The 21,522-nt window shown below is 40.5% G+C and overlaps 1 protein-coding gene across 1 annotated transcript; it reads right to left on the minus strand.

Annotated features, from left to right (window-relative positions):
• Positions 1-878: 878 nt before the first annotated feature.
• Positions 879-21,253, minus strand: LOC137093346 (tripartite motif-containing protein 16-like). Its single transcript, XM_067458174.1, has 6 exons — positions 20,645-21,253; positions 5,146-5,241; positions 4,816-5,049; positions 2,516-2,675; positions 2,004-2,051; positions 879-1,555 (listed from the first exon to the last, which is right to left on the minus strand). Exons 1-6 carry the CDS (start codon positions 21,224-21,226, stop codon positions 1,035-1,037), a joined length of 1,641 nt encoding a protein of 546 aa, XP_067314275.1. The 5' UTR covers positions 21,227-21,253; the 3' UTR covers positions 879-1,034.
• Positions 21,254-21,522: the final 269 nt, after the last annotated feature.

Here is a 21,522-nt window from a genome sequence, read left to right on the forward strand (position 1 = left end):
AACTAGAAGCCTGTATTAGACAAGAATGGGGCAACAATTCTATTCCTAAACTTGAGCAACTTGTCTCCTCAGTCCCTAGACGTTTGAAGACTGTTATAAAAAGTAGAGGGGATGCCACACAGTGGTAAACATGGTCTTATCCCAACTTTTTTGAGATATGTTGATGCCATGAAATTTAAATTCAAATTAAATATTGAAATTTTAAACATTGCATTCTGTTTTTATTCACAGTTCGTACAGTGTCCCAACATTTTTGGAATCGGTTTTGTAGACCGAGACCATCAACACCCCTAATGCTTGCACAGTCCTATAGCTCATCCTGGGTCGACATTTCATTGAGTAACATTAGGCAATTTTGAAGCAACTTTATCTTGCCAGGATGCTCAGGGCAGGGAACTGGGAACTGTGTGAATGCCACCAATCCAGGACATTTTAAGTTCATTAAGTTGTGTCGGGAGCGGCTAGGTTATTGTCAGACCAACCACTCCCGTCCAAAGTAGACCAAAGTTACTGATTGTCTTTCTACCTGAGAAACAGAGGGCACATTTTGAAGTGGCTTTCGAATTGCGGTAGCCTTTGTCGTGCCGCTATAACGCAATCAAACTTCAAATACGGCCTTCAGAGGGTGCTGGCTTCAGATTGCCTTCACAGCTTATGAACTCTTTTAGAAGATGCGTAATGGCGCCCTCTAGCCGAAAATGCCATGTTTGGCAGGGAAAGAGTTAATATGATGAAACTGTAATTAAAATAGACTTATTAACATTTCACTGTTACTGATTTGTGTAGATCAAAATCTCTCTAAAATCTGCTCTGAAACATCAACACAGTTTCACTGAAGATGCAACATTTACATAAATCCCCGGATAGAGCGTCTGAGTGAATGTGGTCTAGACTGTGTGGATGAGGCTCATTGTGTCAGATTAGTCAGATTAGTGTAATGAAACTGTATTTAAAGTAGACTTATTAAAATCTTACTGTTACTGATGTATCATGCAGCTCAAAGTATTATGGGTAAAATCTTTCGTTCTGAAACTTCAACAAAGTTTCACTGATGATCCAGCAAAAACAGTAAACCCAGGATAGAGTGGCTGAGTGAATGGGGTCTGGACTGAGTGGATGAGGCTCATTGTGTCAGAGACGCTGTAGAAGGACAGAGTTCCTGCACTCTGATCCACATACACTCCTATTTTACGACTGATGGGCTTTACAGAGAGAACAGTCAGTATCTGATTGTGTCTGAATGTGTATCTGATGGAAGAGCAGAACAAACTCCAGGACTGATCATTATATCCAAACACACACTCAAGACCCCGTTCCTTACTGCTGTAGCTCTTATATGACACTGATATATACACATAATCACCACACCACTCAATCTCCCAGTAACCACGTCCACACACAAACTCTCTACACAACACCTGAGGCCATTCATCAAATCTGTCTGGATGATCAGGATACAGCTGGTCTGTGTCAGTGTTAGTAACCTCTCTGTTATTCTCAGACAGTTGGAGGAGTTTATTCACTGTGTTTAGATCCAGAGTCAGCGGACGTAAATCTGATGAAGAGAAAACACACCAGAATCAGGAATTATGAATCTGTCTGATCTTTAATGAATCTGAACTCTTCATGACTCAATGTATCATATCAGTGTCTCATCATTTACATGATCAATTATAAAACTCTTCTATCATGATTTATTTCACCATCTTCCAGAAGAACATGATGTTTAGGTTTAGTTTCATTGTGCTTTGGTTTTGTTCTGTTTCTGTTTATATGTGTTTCTTGTCATTGTTCATTGATCTATAGTTTTCTAGGGTGTGCCAGTTTGTTTCCATGGTGACTGATTTGTTTCACCTGCGTTTCATTGAGCTCTCTTTGTTATCACTGTTTAGATCACTCAATATATCCCCTTCTGGCTTTTGCTTGATCAAACTGTAACACATTAACTTTTGAGTGTGAGTTTTGAGTGATGATTTTTTCCGCTTGCTTTCTCAGTGACTTACATTGTAGGAAGTTGTTCCTGGTCTTGGGATTTATGTTGGTTATTATGACTGAGGAAATAAACAGACATGAACAGTGTGAAGAGAAATGACAAGATAAAATACATTCATTTCTAATGTGATGCTCTATGATATTAGATGATGAAGGACTCATTTCTGAGAGCAGATGAATCTCCAAGAGCCACATTTATAAATCACAGGTATCGGATTTGATCCTAAATTCCATGGATTTCATCCTACATTATGCACGTATAAAGGCTTGTCCATGACAAACTTCCAAACTTCTGAACCATCAAGTGATATCTGTAGCAGTTCTGTTAGGGGATTTGATGCTCTTATTCTTATTGCACTTGAATTTAAGATGAACTGTAATTTGTAAAGTGGGATGCATTTAAAAACAAGTTTTTTATGCAAATGGGCGTTTTAAAAATCGCAGGAATGTTTCGGAAATTATTGTGCATTCACATTCAGGATCTTTCTACACTCGTCTTCATAAAGGAGGCGCAGAACTTCACCTCTGTCTGAGATCTTCTTGATCTCCTCTTTGCAGAAATCCTCCTGTTTTTCTCTCAGCATACGGACAGATTCTCTTATTTCATCAAAAGAGGAGAGAGAACTGACGGAAAAGTCAGGTTCGGCTGTAGATTCAGGAAGTGCTGGGAGAGACTGGAAACTCTACAGAAAACAGAAATCAACACTCATCAGCTCCACACTTCAGCCAATAACCTGCATATATCAGACATGGGGTGCGTTTCCCATACAACGACATAGCTCACTGCTGATCACAGTAGGCCTACGTTGCATCGTTGAAGAAATAACCACGACTGTTTACCGAAAACGTACCGTCCCAAATCTGTCGTTCAACCACATTGGCTCGAGTCACGCAGCTGGTGGAGTATTAACTGCTTTTAATTCATTATTTTAAGATTGAAATCATGCTAGATTTTTTGCTATAAATTATGGACCTATTATTTGATCTTATTTTTCTCTGTTATTTTGCTTTATTTCTAGATTCAAATAGGCTCGCTCTTACATAGCCTACTAGAGCACATTCGCACATGCGCACTCTTTAAAAACAGTGCTTTAAATCTTGTGACAAACTAAAATACATAAATGACATTTGTATGTATCTGAAATAAAAGATATAGATTGTACTAAATGCCAATTTGTGTATTTTGCTCAAGATAAGGATTTATTACGTCTACTTCATGCAAACAAGAATCTATGCTTCTAGTCTATGCTTCTAATCTAGCTTCTTTTTTATTTTCTTTAGTGTACTGAATACCCTGCCCCACAGAAAATAGGGTGTCAAAATTGTAACTTTAGGGGTACAACAGCTTGTCACTGGGACAGTACCCTTATAAGGACATATTTGTAGGCTACTTTTTTTACTCCTAAAATGTGCATATTAGTACCCATAATACAAATGCGTACCTTAAGGTACTACGATGAACCTTTTTGTGGTAAAAATGGTACAAAGTTGTCCTTTTAAGCGTACTGCCCCAGCGACAAGCTGTTGTACCCCTAAAGGTACAATTTTGACGGCCTATTTTTCTGTGTTAAACTTTTAAATGGGTTTTTTACTCTTTTCTGGTATTATTTATATGTATGTGTGCTATTCTTGCTCTTCTGTAAAGCACTGTAGTCAGCCTAGGGGCTGTTACAGGTCGACAGGTTGAGCTGTCGTTGCAACCACAAGTTTGCGATGCTGTTTGCGAATGTTTGTGGAACTATGCATGGTTTTGGGAAACACTGACTCGTTGAACTATGTTAACGATAAAACTGGTGAATGTGACCATAGTTGGCTAACAATGTTTTTGGGAAACGCACCCCTGAGCGGCTCTTGTTGACTTATCTTCAGTGACTCTCCTCCACACACAATCAGCTTCATTCTTTTCATATTTAGCATTTAAAGCTATAATCTCTAGTATCTGACACTTACACTCGAGTGCACTTTTCTTTATTATATTTTCAATTTATATTAAATGCAGTTAGCTAATATTTAGAGAGCTTTTTGACCCACTTAAGTAGGATTTGTTTTTAAATATATTTTTAAATGTAGTTTCATAATTAGTCAAGTCAAGTCAACTTTATTTATATAGCGCTTTTACAATGACGATTGTTTCAAAGCAGCTTCACAGTGGTAAACAGTAAAATATTGCAACAAAATTTGATTCGGCTGTACAGTCGCTCTGAGAAATTACTCCTATTGTCCTTGAAATATAGTTACTGCTGAATGAGCTGACAAGCATTTATGATAAACTAAAATATACTTTAATGTAATTTCTATTGAAACTTGTTTGTGATTTATTTCAATATATTAGTAATGTTAGTCAAATGTTGCAATTTAATACATATAAAATATATTAACTTTAAATGTAATATTGAATAAACACACTATGCTATAATCAAGTGTTTTACACATGCTTTAGTATGTTCACTAACACCAAAATAAGCAAACTTCTTTAAAACATGACAAAAGATTAATAAAAATAAAATTTACAAATTAAGTACAATTAAAATATTTGATTAAAAGCATGAAAAATCTAGTTGGGTGGAAAATGCTTAGAATAGTTAATTATTTAATGCTGTTTGCCACCTAATAATTTATTCTATAAAATAAAAGTTTCCTGTGAGATTTTCCATTGTCATCTCTTTAAACAGAAGATGATCAGATTAGAGTCTTACTGATGATTATGATAACAACACTAGACTGAATCTGACTCAGCAGCTCATTCTGCTCTCATGAGATGTTTTTCTGTCATAGCAGATCTTGCTTAAGTCCACCATGATCCTGTTCTTCTAGATATGTTACCTGCAGTAAATGGTTGTGATGGTTTGTGTGTGAAAGCTGCTCCAGCTCAGCGTCTCTCCTCCTCAGATCACTGATCTCCTGCTCCAGGGTCTCTATTTGTTCTTCAATTTGACTCGCTATAGCCTCTTCCTGATCTCTGATCAGCTGTGTGACCTCAGAGTGGCTTCTCTCAATGGTGAGGATGAGCTCAGTAAAGCTCCTCTCAGAGTCCTCCAATGCTGTCTGTGCAGAGCGCTGTCAGGACACACACCACAAATCACACAGTGGCTTCAGCGGGACTGACAGACACAAACTGAGACATCTCAAACTTCTCTTCTTCTCCAGACTCACCTTATGATACTCCCCAGCCTCTCTCAGCGGCTGAAGTTCTTTCTCTTTCTGCTGGATTCTCTGACCGATCTTCATCTGCATCTGCTTCAGCTCTTCCTGAAGGACAAACCATAACGGAAAATTACACTTAAAAATATTACACAAAAAGGGTTTAAGATCTAGCCTGATACGTTTAGGCTCAAACTACAGATTCTTACTTTTCTAAAATGAGTAAATATGAAACTGACACGTCAATAACATCAAACCTCATTGGTTCCTGCATGTCACAGGCACATGACTAAACATCATGATATCATGATACAAACACCAGTGAAGTTGATGTTTTTGAAGTGAAAAAAGGGTCAACTGAATTCACTTTTTAGGAAAATGTATTCACTTCTTGGGGCTGCAGAACTTACATCGAAGTGTGATTTCACATTTCAAGTCATGTCAAAAATGTTCCAGCTTTGCAGCAAGAAAATAGGCAGCTAAAGGAGATGTGTATGGGATCCAGCACTACAAAAGAAGATAGGATCTCAGGATTAACGGTATAAAAGAAAGTGGTCCAGACAGGGAGGACAACAACAACCTCGCTAAAAGTATCTCCAAAGATTGTGCAGAAACTTCCAGATGTGGTGGATTCGGTTCATAGACTGGGACAGAAAAGAGGCAATGGTCGCCCTAGTGTATTAATCATACAGATTGCCAGGGGACTTCATCAGTACAGTGTGGAGAGAGGCCAGGGACAACCAATATCTGAAAGATAACGGGCTACATATCAAAGATCTGTCTTCAGAGGAGAGAGCCGCAAGAAAGAAGGGATGGCCGTTGGTGAAACGAGTGAGGGAAGAGGGCAAAAGTTAAAAGGTTTTCCAGGAGGTTTTGCCTTCATTGAAGGGGTGCACATAATTGTTCCAGATGTTTCCAGAACGGTTGTAATCTGACACCTGTCCTGCAAGGAACATTAGCCTATGAGATAAATCGGGAGCTGAATGTTTTAATGTTTCATGTTTTCTCAGTCTTCACTTTCTCCAAAGTTCATTATTCTGCTGTTTAGTTAGTTCCCTTTTGCAACGATCACAAGTTTGGTAAGTTCAAATGCGACAAAAGAAAAGCTTTATTTATTCTCAGAAGACATACAGATGCTCAAGTACTTTTTTTCCAAGACACTCTGTTTTTAATTAACGCGCAAACAAATTTTACGTAGCAGTTGCAAAAACAGACGTAAGGCTGTATCTCTGCAACGCTTTATCGTATACAAGCCAAACTTGGTACATGTCATCACATGCATGGCCTGAGGGAACCTGCAGTGTTTCGGCACAGCGCCACCTACTGGTCTGGAGATATGAAAAATGGCTATTTTTGCTTATAACTTCTTTACCGCTTGTCCAAAAAATCATAAAAGTCCACTGATATCAAACTTTACTATATCGGCCATTCTTAATATGTGCTTTATATTTATAAACACATGAACCGATTCTTACGAAACTCGGTATGGATCATCACCACAAAGACCTGAAGGAGCCTGAGAAGTTTCAAAACTGCGCCACCTTATGGGGAATATTTTTCTTCAAATTCTTATAATTTTGGGTGTGGTTCACTTATTTTTAGGAGAGTCAGACTCCTGAATAGCCTAGAAATCTAGAAGAAATCATGTAAAAATTTGCCTACCATCAAACTTTGACTAAAAGCATGTTGCATATTTGTTCTAGTAACCTGAAAGCATATTAATTATTTTTGTGTAAATTGTGCCACTCCATCATGATGTTTGTAGTGCAAACATAAACTGAAGCATTAATTTAATATTATATTATATTAATATAACAAAACATTATATTATTCATTCAAATTTAAGTTAATGAAAATATCTAAAACAAATATTACATGTATTATTTACAATTGTATGATGACAACTCTCAATGCTCAGTGAACATGTTTTAAATTTAGGCTATTTCAATAGATTTTTTTTTCAGTCAAAGAAGCCAAATAATTGGGTGACAAATAGCATGCATTTAGACTATTAATTTTACAGGCAAACAAATACAGTTTTGGTAAAACTCTTATTTTGAAAAACACGAATCCAGTTCCTGCCAATCCGATTTCTGTGCAAGAACGGAAAACCAAAAATCAAGTCATAATTTCATTTTTTTGTTTTTCTAAAGTTGTTTTCTCGTTTTTTCGATTTCATTTGTGAAAGCAAAAACAAATTTTTTGATAATTTTTTTGATAAAAAAAACGTTTTGATCATTTCATTTCCTGTTTGGAATGGAATAATGAGAACAGATAAGTCGGGTGTTTATTCGTTTTTTTTGTTTAGTTTAAAAAACGAAAAAATTAGATTTTGGCTCGATTTTTCATGTTTCGTTTGTGGTTTATAAATCAGTTTATGGGTTCGATATTTTGTTTCCACACGTGGGCGGCGCTGAAACGCCTCTTTCATCCAAGGGGGTAATCTAGCCCTGGAAAGCGTTCCACCCCTAGGGGCTGCCATTGCTAACCAAGCCATCACCTGCTGTTAGCATCCCATTGACTCCCATTCATTTTTGAGTCACTTTGACAGTGAATAACTTTACATCTGAGACGTTTAAAGACTCCATTCATCCATTGTTTATTTCTAAAGAAACACGACAATGCATAAAAGGCTCCGTTACCTTGTATCTTACACTATCGCCCCGCAGAAATTGTTTTTGTAAAAATAGGCTAAGGATTGCGTCATAACCAACGCGACTCTGTCGCACAGTTGAGAAATTACCGTATAGACCTGAGGAGATGCTCGCAGGCAATCTTTTACTGTCTATGAGACAGTCGGGGGGATGTGGAGACATAAAGTCTGATAAAGTCAAGGGGGAAGAATGGGGAGAAGCCCATAGTGAGCCAAAAGCAACGGGAGAAAATATTTAAACAACGGGATTCAGATTTCACTTTCCACATCTACTAGAAGACCTACAGCTGTCAGACAGGAGGCTCACGTCACATCTACGTCTGTAATGATGTCGTCCTTGGCTGGACTTGAACCCGGGTCTCTGGTGTTCTAAGTGTGGCGTGTTCTCCACTGAGCTATCTCTCAGATAATGGAACCCAAGAGCAGAAGAGTAAAGAGTCAAGAGACTTGAGTCTTCCAAAAAATAAAAATAGTCTTTACTTGAGAAACCAAAGCACAAAGTACAAAGTAACAAGGAAAGCAGAGCTTCCAAAAACAGAGAAACAAAAATAGACACAAGGGTCAAAAAAGGTTACAATAAGGCTCAAAAACTTATCTTGAGATCTGGAGACTGTAGGCTGGGGAACATAGGCTCAAGACTGAACACTATGGCAGGGTACAAGCACACTTATAAAGGGCAAGACACAGGTGAAGGGAATCAGGGCTAACAAGGAGTGTTCCGAGTATAATTAAATACACTAGCGCCATCTGCAGGAGTGGAGAGCACTGAGCCTGTAGTTAAAGTGCCATCTGGAGACCTGGAGGGAGCATGACAGGGAAGCTTAAGGAGGGCGCCCCCTGCAGGCTAGGAGTGGAACAGCAGCCTAGAATTGGATCTTTACAGGAGCCCCTTCCCTAGGAACGGCACCTGACGTTCTTCTAACGGTTCCCTTTGGCTTGTCGAAACTCTGAGATGAGAGTCGGGTCCAAAATATCTCGAGCAGGAATCCAGGACCGCTCCTCTGGGCCAAAGCCCTCCCAGTCCACAAGGTATTGAACCTTCCCCCGAACCATTCGAGAATCCATCAGCCTGCGGACCGTGTAAGCTGGCTGGCCATCAATGATGCGAGGTGCTTGGGCGGGTTTCCTAGCTGGAGACATAGTAGAACAAACAACAGGTTTTAAACGGGAAACATGAAAAGTGGGATGGATCTTCATGGACCTGGGAAGAAGGAGTCGATAGGAAACTGGGTTAATCTTCTTTAGGATCTCGAAAGGGCCAATGTATCGTGGGGCTAGCTTGCGGGACTCCACCCGCAATGGAAGGTCTCTGGTTGAGAGCCAAACCCTTTGTCCCGCTCGAAGTGTGGGTCCTACCCTTCTGTGTCGGTTTGCCTGCCTCCGTTGTTGTTGGGCAGCCCTCAATAAGGCAATACGTGCTCTTTGCCAGGAACGCCGGCACCGACGGAACAGCTGTGTGGCTGCTGGAACATCATCCTCTGGCTCCTGTCCAGGAAATAGAGGGGGAGGGAAACCATACTGACACTCAAAAGGGGACATACCTAGTGATGAATGGTAAAGGGTATTATGTGCAAATTCAGCCCACATTAAATGAGAGCTCCATGTGGATTGGTTGTCTGCAACCAGGCACCTCAGAGTCTTTTCAATTTCTTGATTTACCCTCTCAGTTTGGCCATTTGACTGGGGGTGGAAGCCGGAGGACAGGCTGATGGAAGATCCGATGAGTCGGCCAAACGCCTTCCAGAACCGGGAAGTAAACTGCGGGCCCCGATCAGAAACCATATCCTGGGGGAAACCGTGAATCCTGAACACATGCTTCATCAATAGTTCTGCCGTTTGGCTAGCTGTGGGAAGCTTGGACAAAGGTAGGAGGTGACAAGTCTTAGAGAATCTGTCTACCACTACAAGGATTACCGTGTTTCCTTGAGACTGTGGTAAGCCTGTAATGAAGTCCAAGGAAATGTGGGACCAAGGGCGTCTTGGTATGGGCAGCGGGTGCAGCAGGCCATGAGGGTGGGTCCTAGGCTCCTTGTTCTGAGCACAGACAGCACAATTGGCAACAAAAGCCCGGACGTCTCTCTGCAATCTAGGCCACCAGAATCTTCTCTGAATGTGCTTGCATGTCTTAGTGATCCCAGGGTGTCCAGAAGGGAGAGAAGAGTGAGCCCACTGTAGAACCTTAGAACGAAGAAGGTTAGGAACAAAGAGACACCCTGGAGGGCCATTACCTGGACCTGGCTGCTGCCGTTGGGCCCTCTTAATTGCTGTTTCAATATCCCATTGAATGGGAGCTACCACTCTGGAAGTGGGGAGAATGGGTTCTGGACAACACTCCACCTCTGGTGGTTCAAACTGCCTTGAGAGTGCGTCTGGCTTGAGATTCTTAGAACCTGGACGATAGGAGAGAGTAAAATTAAACCGATTAAAAAAAAGGGACCATCGGGCTTGTCGGGCATTCAATCTCTTTGCCTGCTGGATGTAAGTGAGATTTTTGTGGTCCGTCCAGATGAGAAATGGCTGTTTGGCCCCCTCCAGCCAGTGCCTCCACTCCTCTAAAGCCATCTTAACAGCCAGCAGCTCCCGGTTCCCAATGTCATAATTTCTCTGTGTTGAGGTAAGCTGACGAGAGAAGAAGGCACATGGGTGAAGCTTGTTGTCGCACTTACTTCTCTGTGATAAGACAGCGCCTACTCCCACATCAGAGGCATCCACCTCTAACACAAAAGGGAGTTCTGGATCAGGGAGGGTTAAGATTGGGGAAGATGTAAAGAGCTGTTTTAGTTTGTTGAAGGCGTGATCTGCTCTGCTGGTCCACACAAATGGCCTAATTGAACTCCTGGTCAATGCAGAAAGAGGCTCGGCAACAGAACTGAAGTTTCTAATGAATCTTCTATTAAAATTGGAAAAGCCCAAAAAGCGCTGTACCTGCTTCACTGAAGTTGGTCGAGGCCAATCCAAAACTGCTTCTATCTTGCCTGGATCCATTTGAAGGCTGCCCTTTGATACGGTGAAGCCAAGGAAGGACACTTCTGGAACATGAAATTCACTCTTCTCCAACTTTACATAAAGCTTATGTTTCAGTAGCTGGGCCAGGACCTGTTTGACCTGCTGAACATGCTCTTCGTAGTTCCGGGAGAAAATTAAAATATCATCCAGATAGACAAACACAAATATATTCAGCATTTCTCGGAGAACATCGTTAATAAAGGCTTGGAAGACAGCTGGTGCATTGACAAGGCCAAACGGCATTACCTGGTATTCGTAGTGGCCTGTCGGGGTGTTGAACGCCGTCTTCCACTCATCCCCCTCATGGATTCTAACTAGATGGTACGCATTACGAAGGTCAAGTTTGGTAAAGATAGTAGCCCCTTGCAGGATTTCAAAAGCTGTGGACATAAGAGGGAGAGGGTACCGGTTCTTGATGGTTATACGGTTTAAACCCCGATAGTCTATGCAAGGTCGGAGACCCCCGTCCTTCTTTTCAACAAAGAAAAAGCCGGCCCCTGCAGGTGAGGTGGATGGACGGATGAATCCACTGTCCAAGGCTTCTTTGAGATATTTGTCCATGGCTAATCTCTCAGGGCCAGAGAGGGAATAGAGCCTTCCACGTGGTGGGCAAGTACCAGGAACTAATTCAATGGTACAGTCATAAGCTCTATGAGGTGGTAGTGTGGCAGCTTGGGTCTTACTGAAGACTTCCTTGAGGTCCGCATACTTCTGGGGGACTCGGGATAACTCGGGACAATGAGCAAGAGACTTGGTAGCAGTTGGCTCCATTTCAGGAACGGCCATGACTTCTGTGGAATGGGTCTCAGAAATAAATGCAGATCTCCCCCTGGAGAGGTCTAGTGAGGGTTCTGATAATGTCTCTAAGAGCTTGGAAGAATGGCAGAAGGCATTACCTAAAACTTGGCAGTCAGTTCCCCAGGTTCTAACGACTCCTTTGGACCAGTCAATGTGTGGGTTGTGTAACGTCAGCCAAGGGAAGCCGAGAATTAGAGGAAGTTTAGGAGAATGAATCAGGAAGAACTGTATCCATTCCTGATGTTGCCCCACTCGTAGCTGGAGAGGTGGAGTACATTGACTGACTTCTCCTGAACCCAGAGGACTGCCATCAACTGCTGTGATGTTAAGGGGTTTCTGGAGAATTGCTGGCTGGATAGCGAGTCTCTTGGCCATCTCATAGTCCATAAAACTCCCAGCAGCTCCAGAGTCAACAAAAGCACATACTTGGTGATGATGGTTACCCTGAGTGACAGTAGCTTGGATTGTCAGACCTGAGGCTGCCGAGCAGGGGATCGTTCCTATTCTCGTCCTGGCACCCCTCCTCCTGGGCGAGAGTTGGCTTTTCCCGACAACTCAGGACAGGCAAATCGAAAGTGACCAGGCTTACCACAGTAGAGACAACATTTCTCCCTTATTCGTCGATTTCGCTCGGCTTGGGAAATTCTGGTTCCGCCCAGCTGCATGGGCTCCTCTGGGGCACTAGGAGATAACGACAGCTTAACAGCGCTGGCTGACTCGAAAAATCTAGTCTCCTGTTGTCGCTCCTGTTGGCGTTCCCTGAGCCGAAGATCTACCCGGATAGCCACATCAATAAGGGACTCGAGGTCAGGCGCAGGGTCTCGGAAGGCTAGCTCATCCTTGATATCGGGAGACAAAGCATGGTGAAAAGTAGCCTTCAAAGCACGTTGATCCCACCCACTCTCTGAAGCAAGAGTGCGAAACTCTATAGCGAACTCTGCTGCACTTCGAGTACCTTGAGAGAGGTTGAGCAGGCGGTGGTCCACATCCCCTCTGCTGGCTGAGTGGTGAAAAACTCTTTTCATCTCAGAAATGAAATCCTGGCAGTTAGTTGTTACTGGAGACTTCTGGTCCCACAAAGCAGAGGCCCAGTCCAAAGCCTTGCCGGTTAGGAGTGTAATCATATAGGCTACCTTACTATTCTCAGTAGGAAAGCTGCTGGGTTGAAGCTGGAAGGCCAGGGTACACTGGGTAATAAACCCTCTGCATCTCTCTGGACTGCCATCAAACCTCTCTGGTGCTGGTAACTTGGGCTCTGATGGGAATGGAAACATGGACATCTCTGGAGGATCAGGGGATGATTGCGGTTCTTGAGGTGAAGAGGCTTGAGACTGGAGACTCAAAATATGGAGAATCTCTGACAGCGCCTGGTCATGCCGCTGTATGGTTGCTGCTTGATCTGAGAGGGCTGCCAAAATACGATCCACATTAGAGGGTGGTGAAGGTCCTTCTGCTGGGCTCGCTTCCATGGTTCAGTCTTGCTGTAATGATGTCGTCCTTGGCTGGACTTGAACCCGGGTCTCTGGTGTTCTAAGTGTGGCGTGTTCTCCACTGAGCTATCTCTCAGATAATGGAACCCAAGAGCAGAAGAGTAAAGAGTCAAGAGACTTGAGTCTTCCAAAAAATAAAAATAGTCTTTACTTGAGAAACCAAAGCACAAAGTACAAAGTAACAAGGAAAGCAGAGCTTCCAAAAACAGAGAAACAAAAATAGACACAAGGGTCAAAAAAGGTTACAATAAGGCTCAAAAACTTATCTTGAGATCTGGAGACTGTAGGCTGGGGAACATAGGCTCAAGACTGAACACTATGGCAGGGTACAAGCACACTTATAAAGGGCAAGACACAGGTGAAGGGAATCAGGGCTAACAAGGAGTGTTCCGAGTATAATTAAATACACTAGCGCCATCTGCAGGAGTGGAGAGCACTGAGCCTGTAGTTAAAGTGCCATCTGGAGACCTGGAGGGAGCATGACAGGGAAGCTTAAGGAGGGCGCCCCCTGCAGGCTAGGAGTGGAACAGCAGCCTAGAATTGGATCTTTACAACGTCGTCAAGCTCAGTCTGAGCCTGCGCAGTTCGCTCAGCCATCAGGAAGTGAGTGCTCCTATACTGACATCACTTAACGCCGTAGAAGGCAATGGGATCGCTCTGTCCATTTCTTTTACTGTCTATGCTTTCATCTGATTGGTCAAACAGCTCCGCCTTCAGCGCAAGCTTTCATTCTGTCAGGCAGAATACGAGTGCGGGACTGACAAATGCAATTTAATAAAACAAATGTCTGAAAACACCACACACTGCTAACTACACACAATATTTAAAGCAGAAATATGTTGCTGGTCACATTATTCGTGTTGTTGCGATTTGCAAGTGACCCCATTAATGTAAGCCACAGTATTATTTGAGATGATAGCCTATTTCTCATTGATAAATACAGTGCAAATAGTTCCGTCTCCTTGGATAAAAGGGAAACGGAAATAAAAATAAATGACAGGCTGAACTGTAGAGAGCCGATCCTGACCTCCCTGGGGCCCTAAGCAAAATTCTGCTAAGGGGCCCTCCTGACCCGTGAGCTATGTAAACCATTTGCCATTGCCATGCAGTTACACCTGACACCTTAGTGCTCCCAATACAATCCTTCCTCCTGTGAACATTTGAACAAAACAGTCAAAGAATGAAAATATTTATTTTCTATTATAGTATTTTCTATATAATCTTAAGATAGTACTTGCTGAAGAAGACGGCTTTACTGTTGGTGAATCTGGCTGTACTGGGTCTGTGCTAGTACTGGCTGAGGCTGGATGTGGATCATCTGGGTCTGTGCTAGTACTGGCTGAGGCTGGATGTGGATCATCTGGGTCTGTGCTAGTACTGGCTGAGGCTGGATGTGGATCATCTGGGTCTGTGCTAGTACTGGCTGAGGCTGGATGTGGATCATCTGGGTCTGTGCTAGTACTGGCTGAGGCTGGATGTGGATCATCTGGGTCTGTGCTAGTACTGGCTGAGGCTGGATGTGGATCATCTGGGTCTGTGCTAGTACTGGCTGAGGCTGGATGTGGATCATCTGGGTCTGTGCTAGTGCTGGCTGAGGCTGGATGTGGATCATCTGGGTCTGTGCTAGTACTGGCAGATGATCCAGCATCTCCTCTACGTACAAACTTAAGTCGAGCACCTGCAAATTATAGATAAAACAATTTATAAGCAGCATCAGACCTATTCAAACTGGCTCCCCCAGATGTCCTTTTATACATTTTCAAATATAAAATAATATGTATACTATGGCTTGGCTCTTGTAATGTTTAACAAACTAGTGATTCAGATATCAAGAATCTCTGTGAGTGATGACATCGTTGTTGATATCAAGAACATGTAATCCCTGATATCAAAAAGACATTGTTACTAATAAAAATTCCATACCTAATATCAAGAATTCACAATGTAAACAGTGAACATTTATTTATTGACATTAAAAATGCATAAATTCTGAATAAATAAAAGCTAAAATGGCTTGCCATAGCATGCTACTGTGTTTTATATTATGGATGTTAAAGCAATATTTGATTTATGGTTATTATTTACTGAGGGACGTGCATCCATATTGACCAGTATGTCCAGCTAATTAATATCAACATTTTAAATTCACTATAGCCTATAAATCAATAGTCAAACAATGTCAAATTGTCAATACATTGCTTTCCATCTTGAATAATTTGTGCAGTAGTTTAGAGTTGTAACTAAACATTGACTAAGACTAGATTATCATTGTCTTGTTTTAAAAGTATGTAGCCTATGTGCACTTATGATGAGGAGGAGGACCATCATGCCCATATATTGTTCTGTCGGTCTGGTTGGTATCCACACAGATATTTCTGATGGAAAATACACGGTTCGTTTCGTGCACGCGCATATGAACGCATGTTCTTGCGCGACGCGGATCTTTTCCGAGCTGCAGTAAACAAACTTTGCCGTTTATCAACAACAACAACAAAAAAATTAAATAATTTTCATTTTCAGGCACAAAGAAACAGAACACAGCCCTGAAAGCGGCTGGCATTAGCTAGCTAGACGGACCAAGAGATGCATAGCCTGCCTGTCCAGCTTAGCAAGACAACAGAAGAGATGCACATTAACTTTAGGGTACTGTTATTTGCTGACATCAAACTTGGAGAGGAGAGAACACAAGTTTACCTGATTGCTGTTCCTGCAATTCACTCTCATTGTGTTTTTCCCCTCTTTTCATGGCCAGAAGGATAATTCCGCTTAATTTTATCATCAGTGTTTAACATTGATTGACGCGCTTTGACACGAGGGGGAGGCGGGGCCTTGAGGAAATTGCGGGGCCCTAGGCAGCTTGCGTAGTGAGCGTATAGGACCACTTTCATCTTTTATTTAGGCCTACATCAAAAGGTAGATAGGCGTGTGACATGTAGCGTATATAATTTAGAAAATTGTATAGAAAGTTATATTAATGAATGTAAGCATATTCAGTTCACGTGAAAAGAAAGAGACAGAAAAGTGAAAAGATAGAACCATTGATACTGACAAAATTAGCAGGGTTTGGGATAATAATAATCATGTCGGTTGAAGAGCATGACATACCTTTAAAATATCATAAAACAGTTTTATTAAATACTGAATTGGGTGATATTTCTCTGAGTTTTCTTTATTATGTTTGCTTGATAGGGCCAGCATAGACCTATTTAAACATTATTATTATTTATTATTAATATTATGAGAACTTTAATGTTTCACCAAACTCAGCTCAGACCTTCAGACTAGTCTGACTAGTTTATATCTTTTATAACTGTTCTGACTTACTTTCCCAAAAAATCCCATTGACTTGAGTTATCTGAGCAATGAAGGCCATAATGATTAAAGCTGTCCACTAGAGGGGGCGACAGGATAAGTCTTTTCTACTCACATTCCCTGTTTGCATCAGTTTAAATGACAAATTAATTTAATTCATAAATAGGCCATATATGTCTATGAGAACAAGCTTTACACTTCAAGCTTGACATTTTTATTAAATTGCATTCATCAGTCCCGCACTGGTATTCTGCCTGACAGAATGAAAGCTCGCGCTGAAGGCGGAGCTGTTTGACCAATCAGATGAAAGAGGCGTTTCAGCGCCGCCCAGTGTGGAAACCAAATATCGAACCCATTAACCGATTTATAAACCACAAACGAAACTTGAAAAATCAAGCTAAAATCTCATTTTTTCGTTTTTTTAAACTAAACAAAAAAAAAACGAATAAACACCCGATTTATCTGTTCTTGTTATTCCATTTCAAACAGGAAATGATCAAAACGTACACGGACCTACCTGGACCTTTAAGGGTAGGGTTAGGTAAGGTAAGTGCCAACTGTGTAATTACAAATGTTACTACAGAAATTAATTACAGACGTAATTACATGTAGGTATTTTTAAATGTAGGCTAAGTACAATGTAAAAACATGTATGTACACAATAAGTTCATTGTATCAAATGATTAATTAAAATGTTAGTATATAGTAGTTAAGGCCATCTAATATAAATTGGGTCCAGGTAGGCCTACTCAAAAGTTTTTGAGACAGCGTCACCATGTGGTCCATACTATATAAGGCTATATGTCTGCATTAAAATATTGACACCCCGCTTTGACATATTTAAAACAAACTTTTCATCTGTTTTTGTTTCCTTATTCTGAACACACATTTTGTAACTGTGCCACCTTCTGGTCGAAAGTGATAAACAATAAATCATTATTATTGACTGTATTTATAATTTCACAGCTATTTTGCCTAAAATCACCTTAAAGGACAACTCTGGCGAATTTTTAAGTTTATCTTGATCATTACATGTTTGTAAGTACAGTCTATAGATAAATATACGAACCGGATTGGTGCTTGCAACATGGAGTTATTACAGCTAAAAAGAACCGGTTAAAAAGAACGATTCGTTAGTGAACCAGACATCATGTGATGATCCGATCGGGCTCAAGTGAAGAAGAAATGGTTCATGTTTGTGCCTTTCCATATTGTGGCAACAGAATGCGAAAATTTGCAGTGAACACTTTGACAAGGATGACTAACTTATACAGACAAAGCTGCCGTTTTAGCTGAGGGGGGGCTCTGGGCATTAACTGTAATAACTCCACATTGCAAGCAGAAATCCGGTTTGTTTTTTTTCTTTCTTCTATAGACTGTACTCACAAAGATATATAACGATCAAGACAAAATTAAAAATTCCCGTTGTTGCCCTCTAAAAGGTCTTTAATGGCTCATTGTTGCAGTTGGTCTGACACTCCCATGTCTTATCTTCTTCTTTGCGCTTAGCCCCAATAATTGCTGTGTGTGTGTGTGTGTGTGTGTGTGTGTGTGTGTGTGTGTGTGTGTGTGTGTGTGTGCGTGTGTGTTATAGGCTATTCATGTATCTTCTCAGTTCACAGATAGTTTGTTTCTGTATTGTTTCTTGTTTTGATCTGGCTCTTGATTGGATATATAAAAATAACAGAACCAGTAATATTGTGTTTTTTTTTTTACAATTTAAAATAACTTTTATATTTGCTATTACCCCAGTCTTTAGTGTCACATAGAAATCATACGGATATGATTAAAAACACATTTATGATTATTATTAATGTTGAATAGAAAGTTCATTTATCTGAAATATATAGCTTTTGCAACATTATAAATGTCTATATCACTTGATCAATTTAATGCATCCATGCTAAATACATGTATTAATTTCTTTAAGTTACCCCCCCCCCCCAAAAAAAACATTAAAAAAATAATAATAATTCTTACTGATTCGTATGGTATTACAATGTTACAAAAGCTTTCTCATATCATGATTTCTGAAGAATTATGTGACATTGAAGACTGGAGTAATGATGCTGAAAATACAGCTCTGATGGGGAAATGAATAACACTTTACTATATATTCAAATTCATATATATATATATATATATATATATATATAAAAACGTTATTTGGTATCAAAAATAGCTTATTAAGCCAATTCAAGTCTTGAAAATGTATATGATTAAAAATAAAACCGTCCATTAGACAAGGATCAGGAAAAAAAGTGTATAACACTTGATTTTCTGTCCCCCTCACTTCTGAAAGGATGGCTACGCCCCTGTATGGAACTAAATAGCACACTGCAGTTTTAAATATAATCAAGTTTTTTATGCGTTTGTCTTCTATTTGGAGCTTGAAACTTTTGTACCCCATTGACTTTCACTTAACTCAAATAGGCCTACCTTACGATTTTCTCATGATTTTTTTTTTAACAAAATAAGATTTAAAACAAATTATAAAATAAGTGTCCTTTTATTTCTCAGACAAAAAAGTCCCTTCAAGGAGATCTTCCAGTGGTTTTCTTGGGAGGGGTTGTTTCAGCTTCTTCACCCTGGTCCTGCATAGCAGAAATAAAAAGACTAAGTCAAGTTTAAGTAGCCTAACAGTGTAACAGGTTAAAGAATGACAAATATTTGTTGTAACCTTTCATTTTCTATTTTGTGGTTAGCCTATGTGAGTTTATTTCACCAAAATGTTGTATCGTTCAGTCATTATGGTCATTACGCACATTATACGCACAGTCATTATTACGCACTTACACAACATCTCACAATACCAACGGCCATATTGTGAGATGTTGTGTAAGTGCGTCCTATTGGTTAGAGGGGCTAGAGTGACAGTTAAATATTGAATTTTCCTGTTTCTATGAAGCTGCAGACTCGGAGCCTCCACAGTCCCGCACTGTCAGACCCCTCGTTTTTTTCCGAAACAGCGCCTCCTGCTATTCTGAAGATCGTATACCACCCATATCCAAATAGGATGCAATATTACGTTATCGTTTCATTTAAAGTTTTCATTTAAAAATAAATTTACACAAAATAACGCGCTTTTGCAAACAGCTTTGCATTCCCAAAAAAAGGTCATTGTTTTCTCTGACTAAGTACGCAGTTGATTTATTTATTTATTTAATAAAGAGTGTGGGCAATTGAAAGAAAATTACTGATGGACAAATACAATTACAGATTGAATGAACTATCCTCTGCTCTGAAAAATATTATGTGATATATCGCTACAATTCTTTTTTTTTGTTCAATGTTTTTTTCAGGTTCACGTGCTAATGGTCTAATTAACATATACGCAATGGTAACATGATAAATAGACCTACCACTGAAATAAACATATTATTTTATAGACAGGTAGGATGATTTTGATTATTTTTTTAGGCTACAACAGGGGTTCACAAAGTTATAAAGGCTTTAATTATTTGTATCATTACACTTGGATGAGTTTGAAAAACAAATAGATAGCTCATAATAAACGAATTATTTTTAAAAAACAGATCAATTAGAGAAAGAGAGCAAATAAATACAACACCTGTTTCTGCAACAGCGCAGATTTCTCCATCAGTCTCCGGAACACTTCCTCGAGATGCTCTTTTTCTTGATGAGGAAGGACCTGCAATTAATTTAATAGCCTATCTTTCTCTGTGAAAACACTGCGCTTGAGATCTCCATGGCAATTGCCCTCGGTGCCGCGAGTGGGGCTGCAAATCCGCCGGTCAGTGTGGATTATCTTTTACATGCAAACGGATGTGACTGGAGCCTCTCACTATGGTGATTATTAATCTTCAGAAAGTCAAAATGCCGTAACTTAAACTACGCGCTTGCCGTCGCCATGCTTCTGTTTGATGGCATGTGCACACACGTGCTGACTGCGCTCCCTAACTTCCTTCAATGAACCGAAAACATTAGTTTGTTTCACTCTTCTACCCGCCCAGTGTGCACGCACAGTCCGTAACTAGCTACAACTTGATCGTTGCTACCGTGTCTCTAAAGTGAGGCTGTTTAAAACTCTATTAAACTCTATTAGCCTACTATTTATCGCTTTTCAACCGGGTCCGACTGAAATCACAACCATCTAACTAAAATAAACCAGACATTAGTCAAAATATAATCTTTTACACAGGAGAAAGCAAGTCAAACCGATTTGGCTCGGCATGACCGTGAGTAAATGACAACACTTTAATTTCTGTGATCAATTGCTCTCAGTTCATACCTGTTTCTCTTTCCTCTGAGCTGCAGCTGATACAGTGTTGTGGTTTTTATGATCGATCTCCTCACACCTTACACAGATGCACTGTTGATCAGTGATGCAGTACATCTCTAGCTCTTTATTATGTTTATGGCAGATAACGTCCTGCAGTCGTCCAATGGCATCAATCACTTTGTGTAGTTTACGAGAGTGATATTTCTCATGACGGTCAAAATGAGTTTGACAGAAAGATTCTTGACACACCAGACAGGACTTGATGGCTTTGTATTTTCTTCCAGTGCAGACATCACACTCCACATCTCCAAATCCAGCGTAACAGTCAGCAGAAAGTTTAGTTTTCTTCAGCTTCTTTTGAAACAATTTAGCTAAAATGTTCTTTTTACCTAAAGTTGGTCTTGGACTGAAGGTCTGTCTGCACTGAGGGCAGCTGTAGACTCTCTTCTTACCCTTCTGGTCCCAGCAGTTTGTAATACACGTCTTACAGTAACTGTGTCCACAGGGAATGGTCACTGGATCCTTCAGGAGATCCAAACACAGTGGACACTTCAACTCATCTTGATCCACTGAAATTCTGGCTTCTGCCATTTTACTGCACGCAGAGAGACACAAACACACAACAGCTGAACAGTGCAGATCTGACAACTCTCACACACTGTCCTTGAGGAAACACAAATTTTATTGGTTTCACATACCACACCCCCAAAGTCTCCACCCTGTGTTCAGTTCCTGTGGAAAACTGTTCCAGTGGGTGGAGTAAACATGAATATTCATGATATCTCCCTTATTGTTGGCATGGTCTTGAAACAACAGGCAGACAAACTGAAAATATTAGTGCACGCTCTCAAATCGCAGCACGTTTCTTGGATTATTTCAAAAAGACA

This window comes from Pseudorasbora parva, chromosome 2, assembly GCF_024679245.1.
Source record: "Pseudorasbora parva isolate DD20220531a chromosome 2, ASM2467924v1, whole genome shotgun sequence".
In the NCBI taxonomy this organism is placed as follows: domain Eukaryota; kingdom Metazoa; phylum Chordata; class Actinopteri; order Cypriniformes; family Gobionidae; genus Pseudorasbora; species Pseudorasbora parva.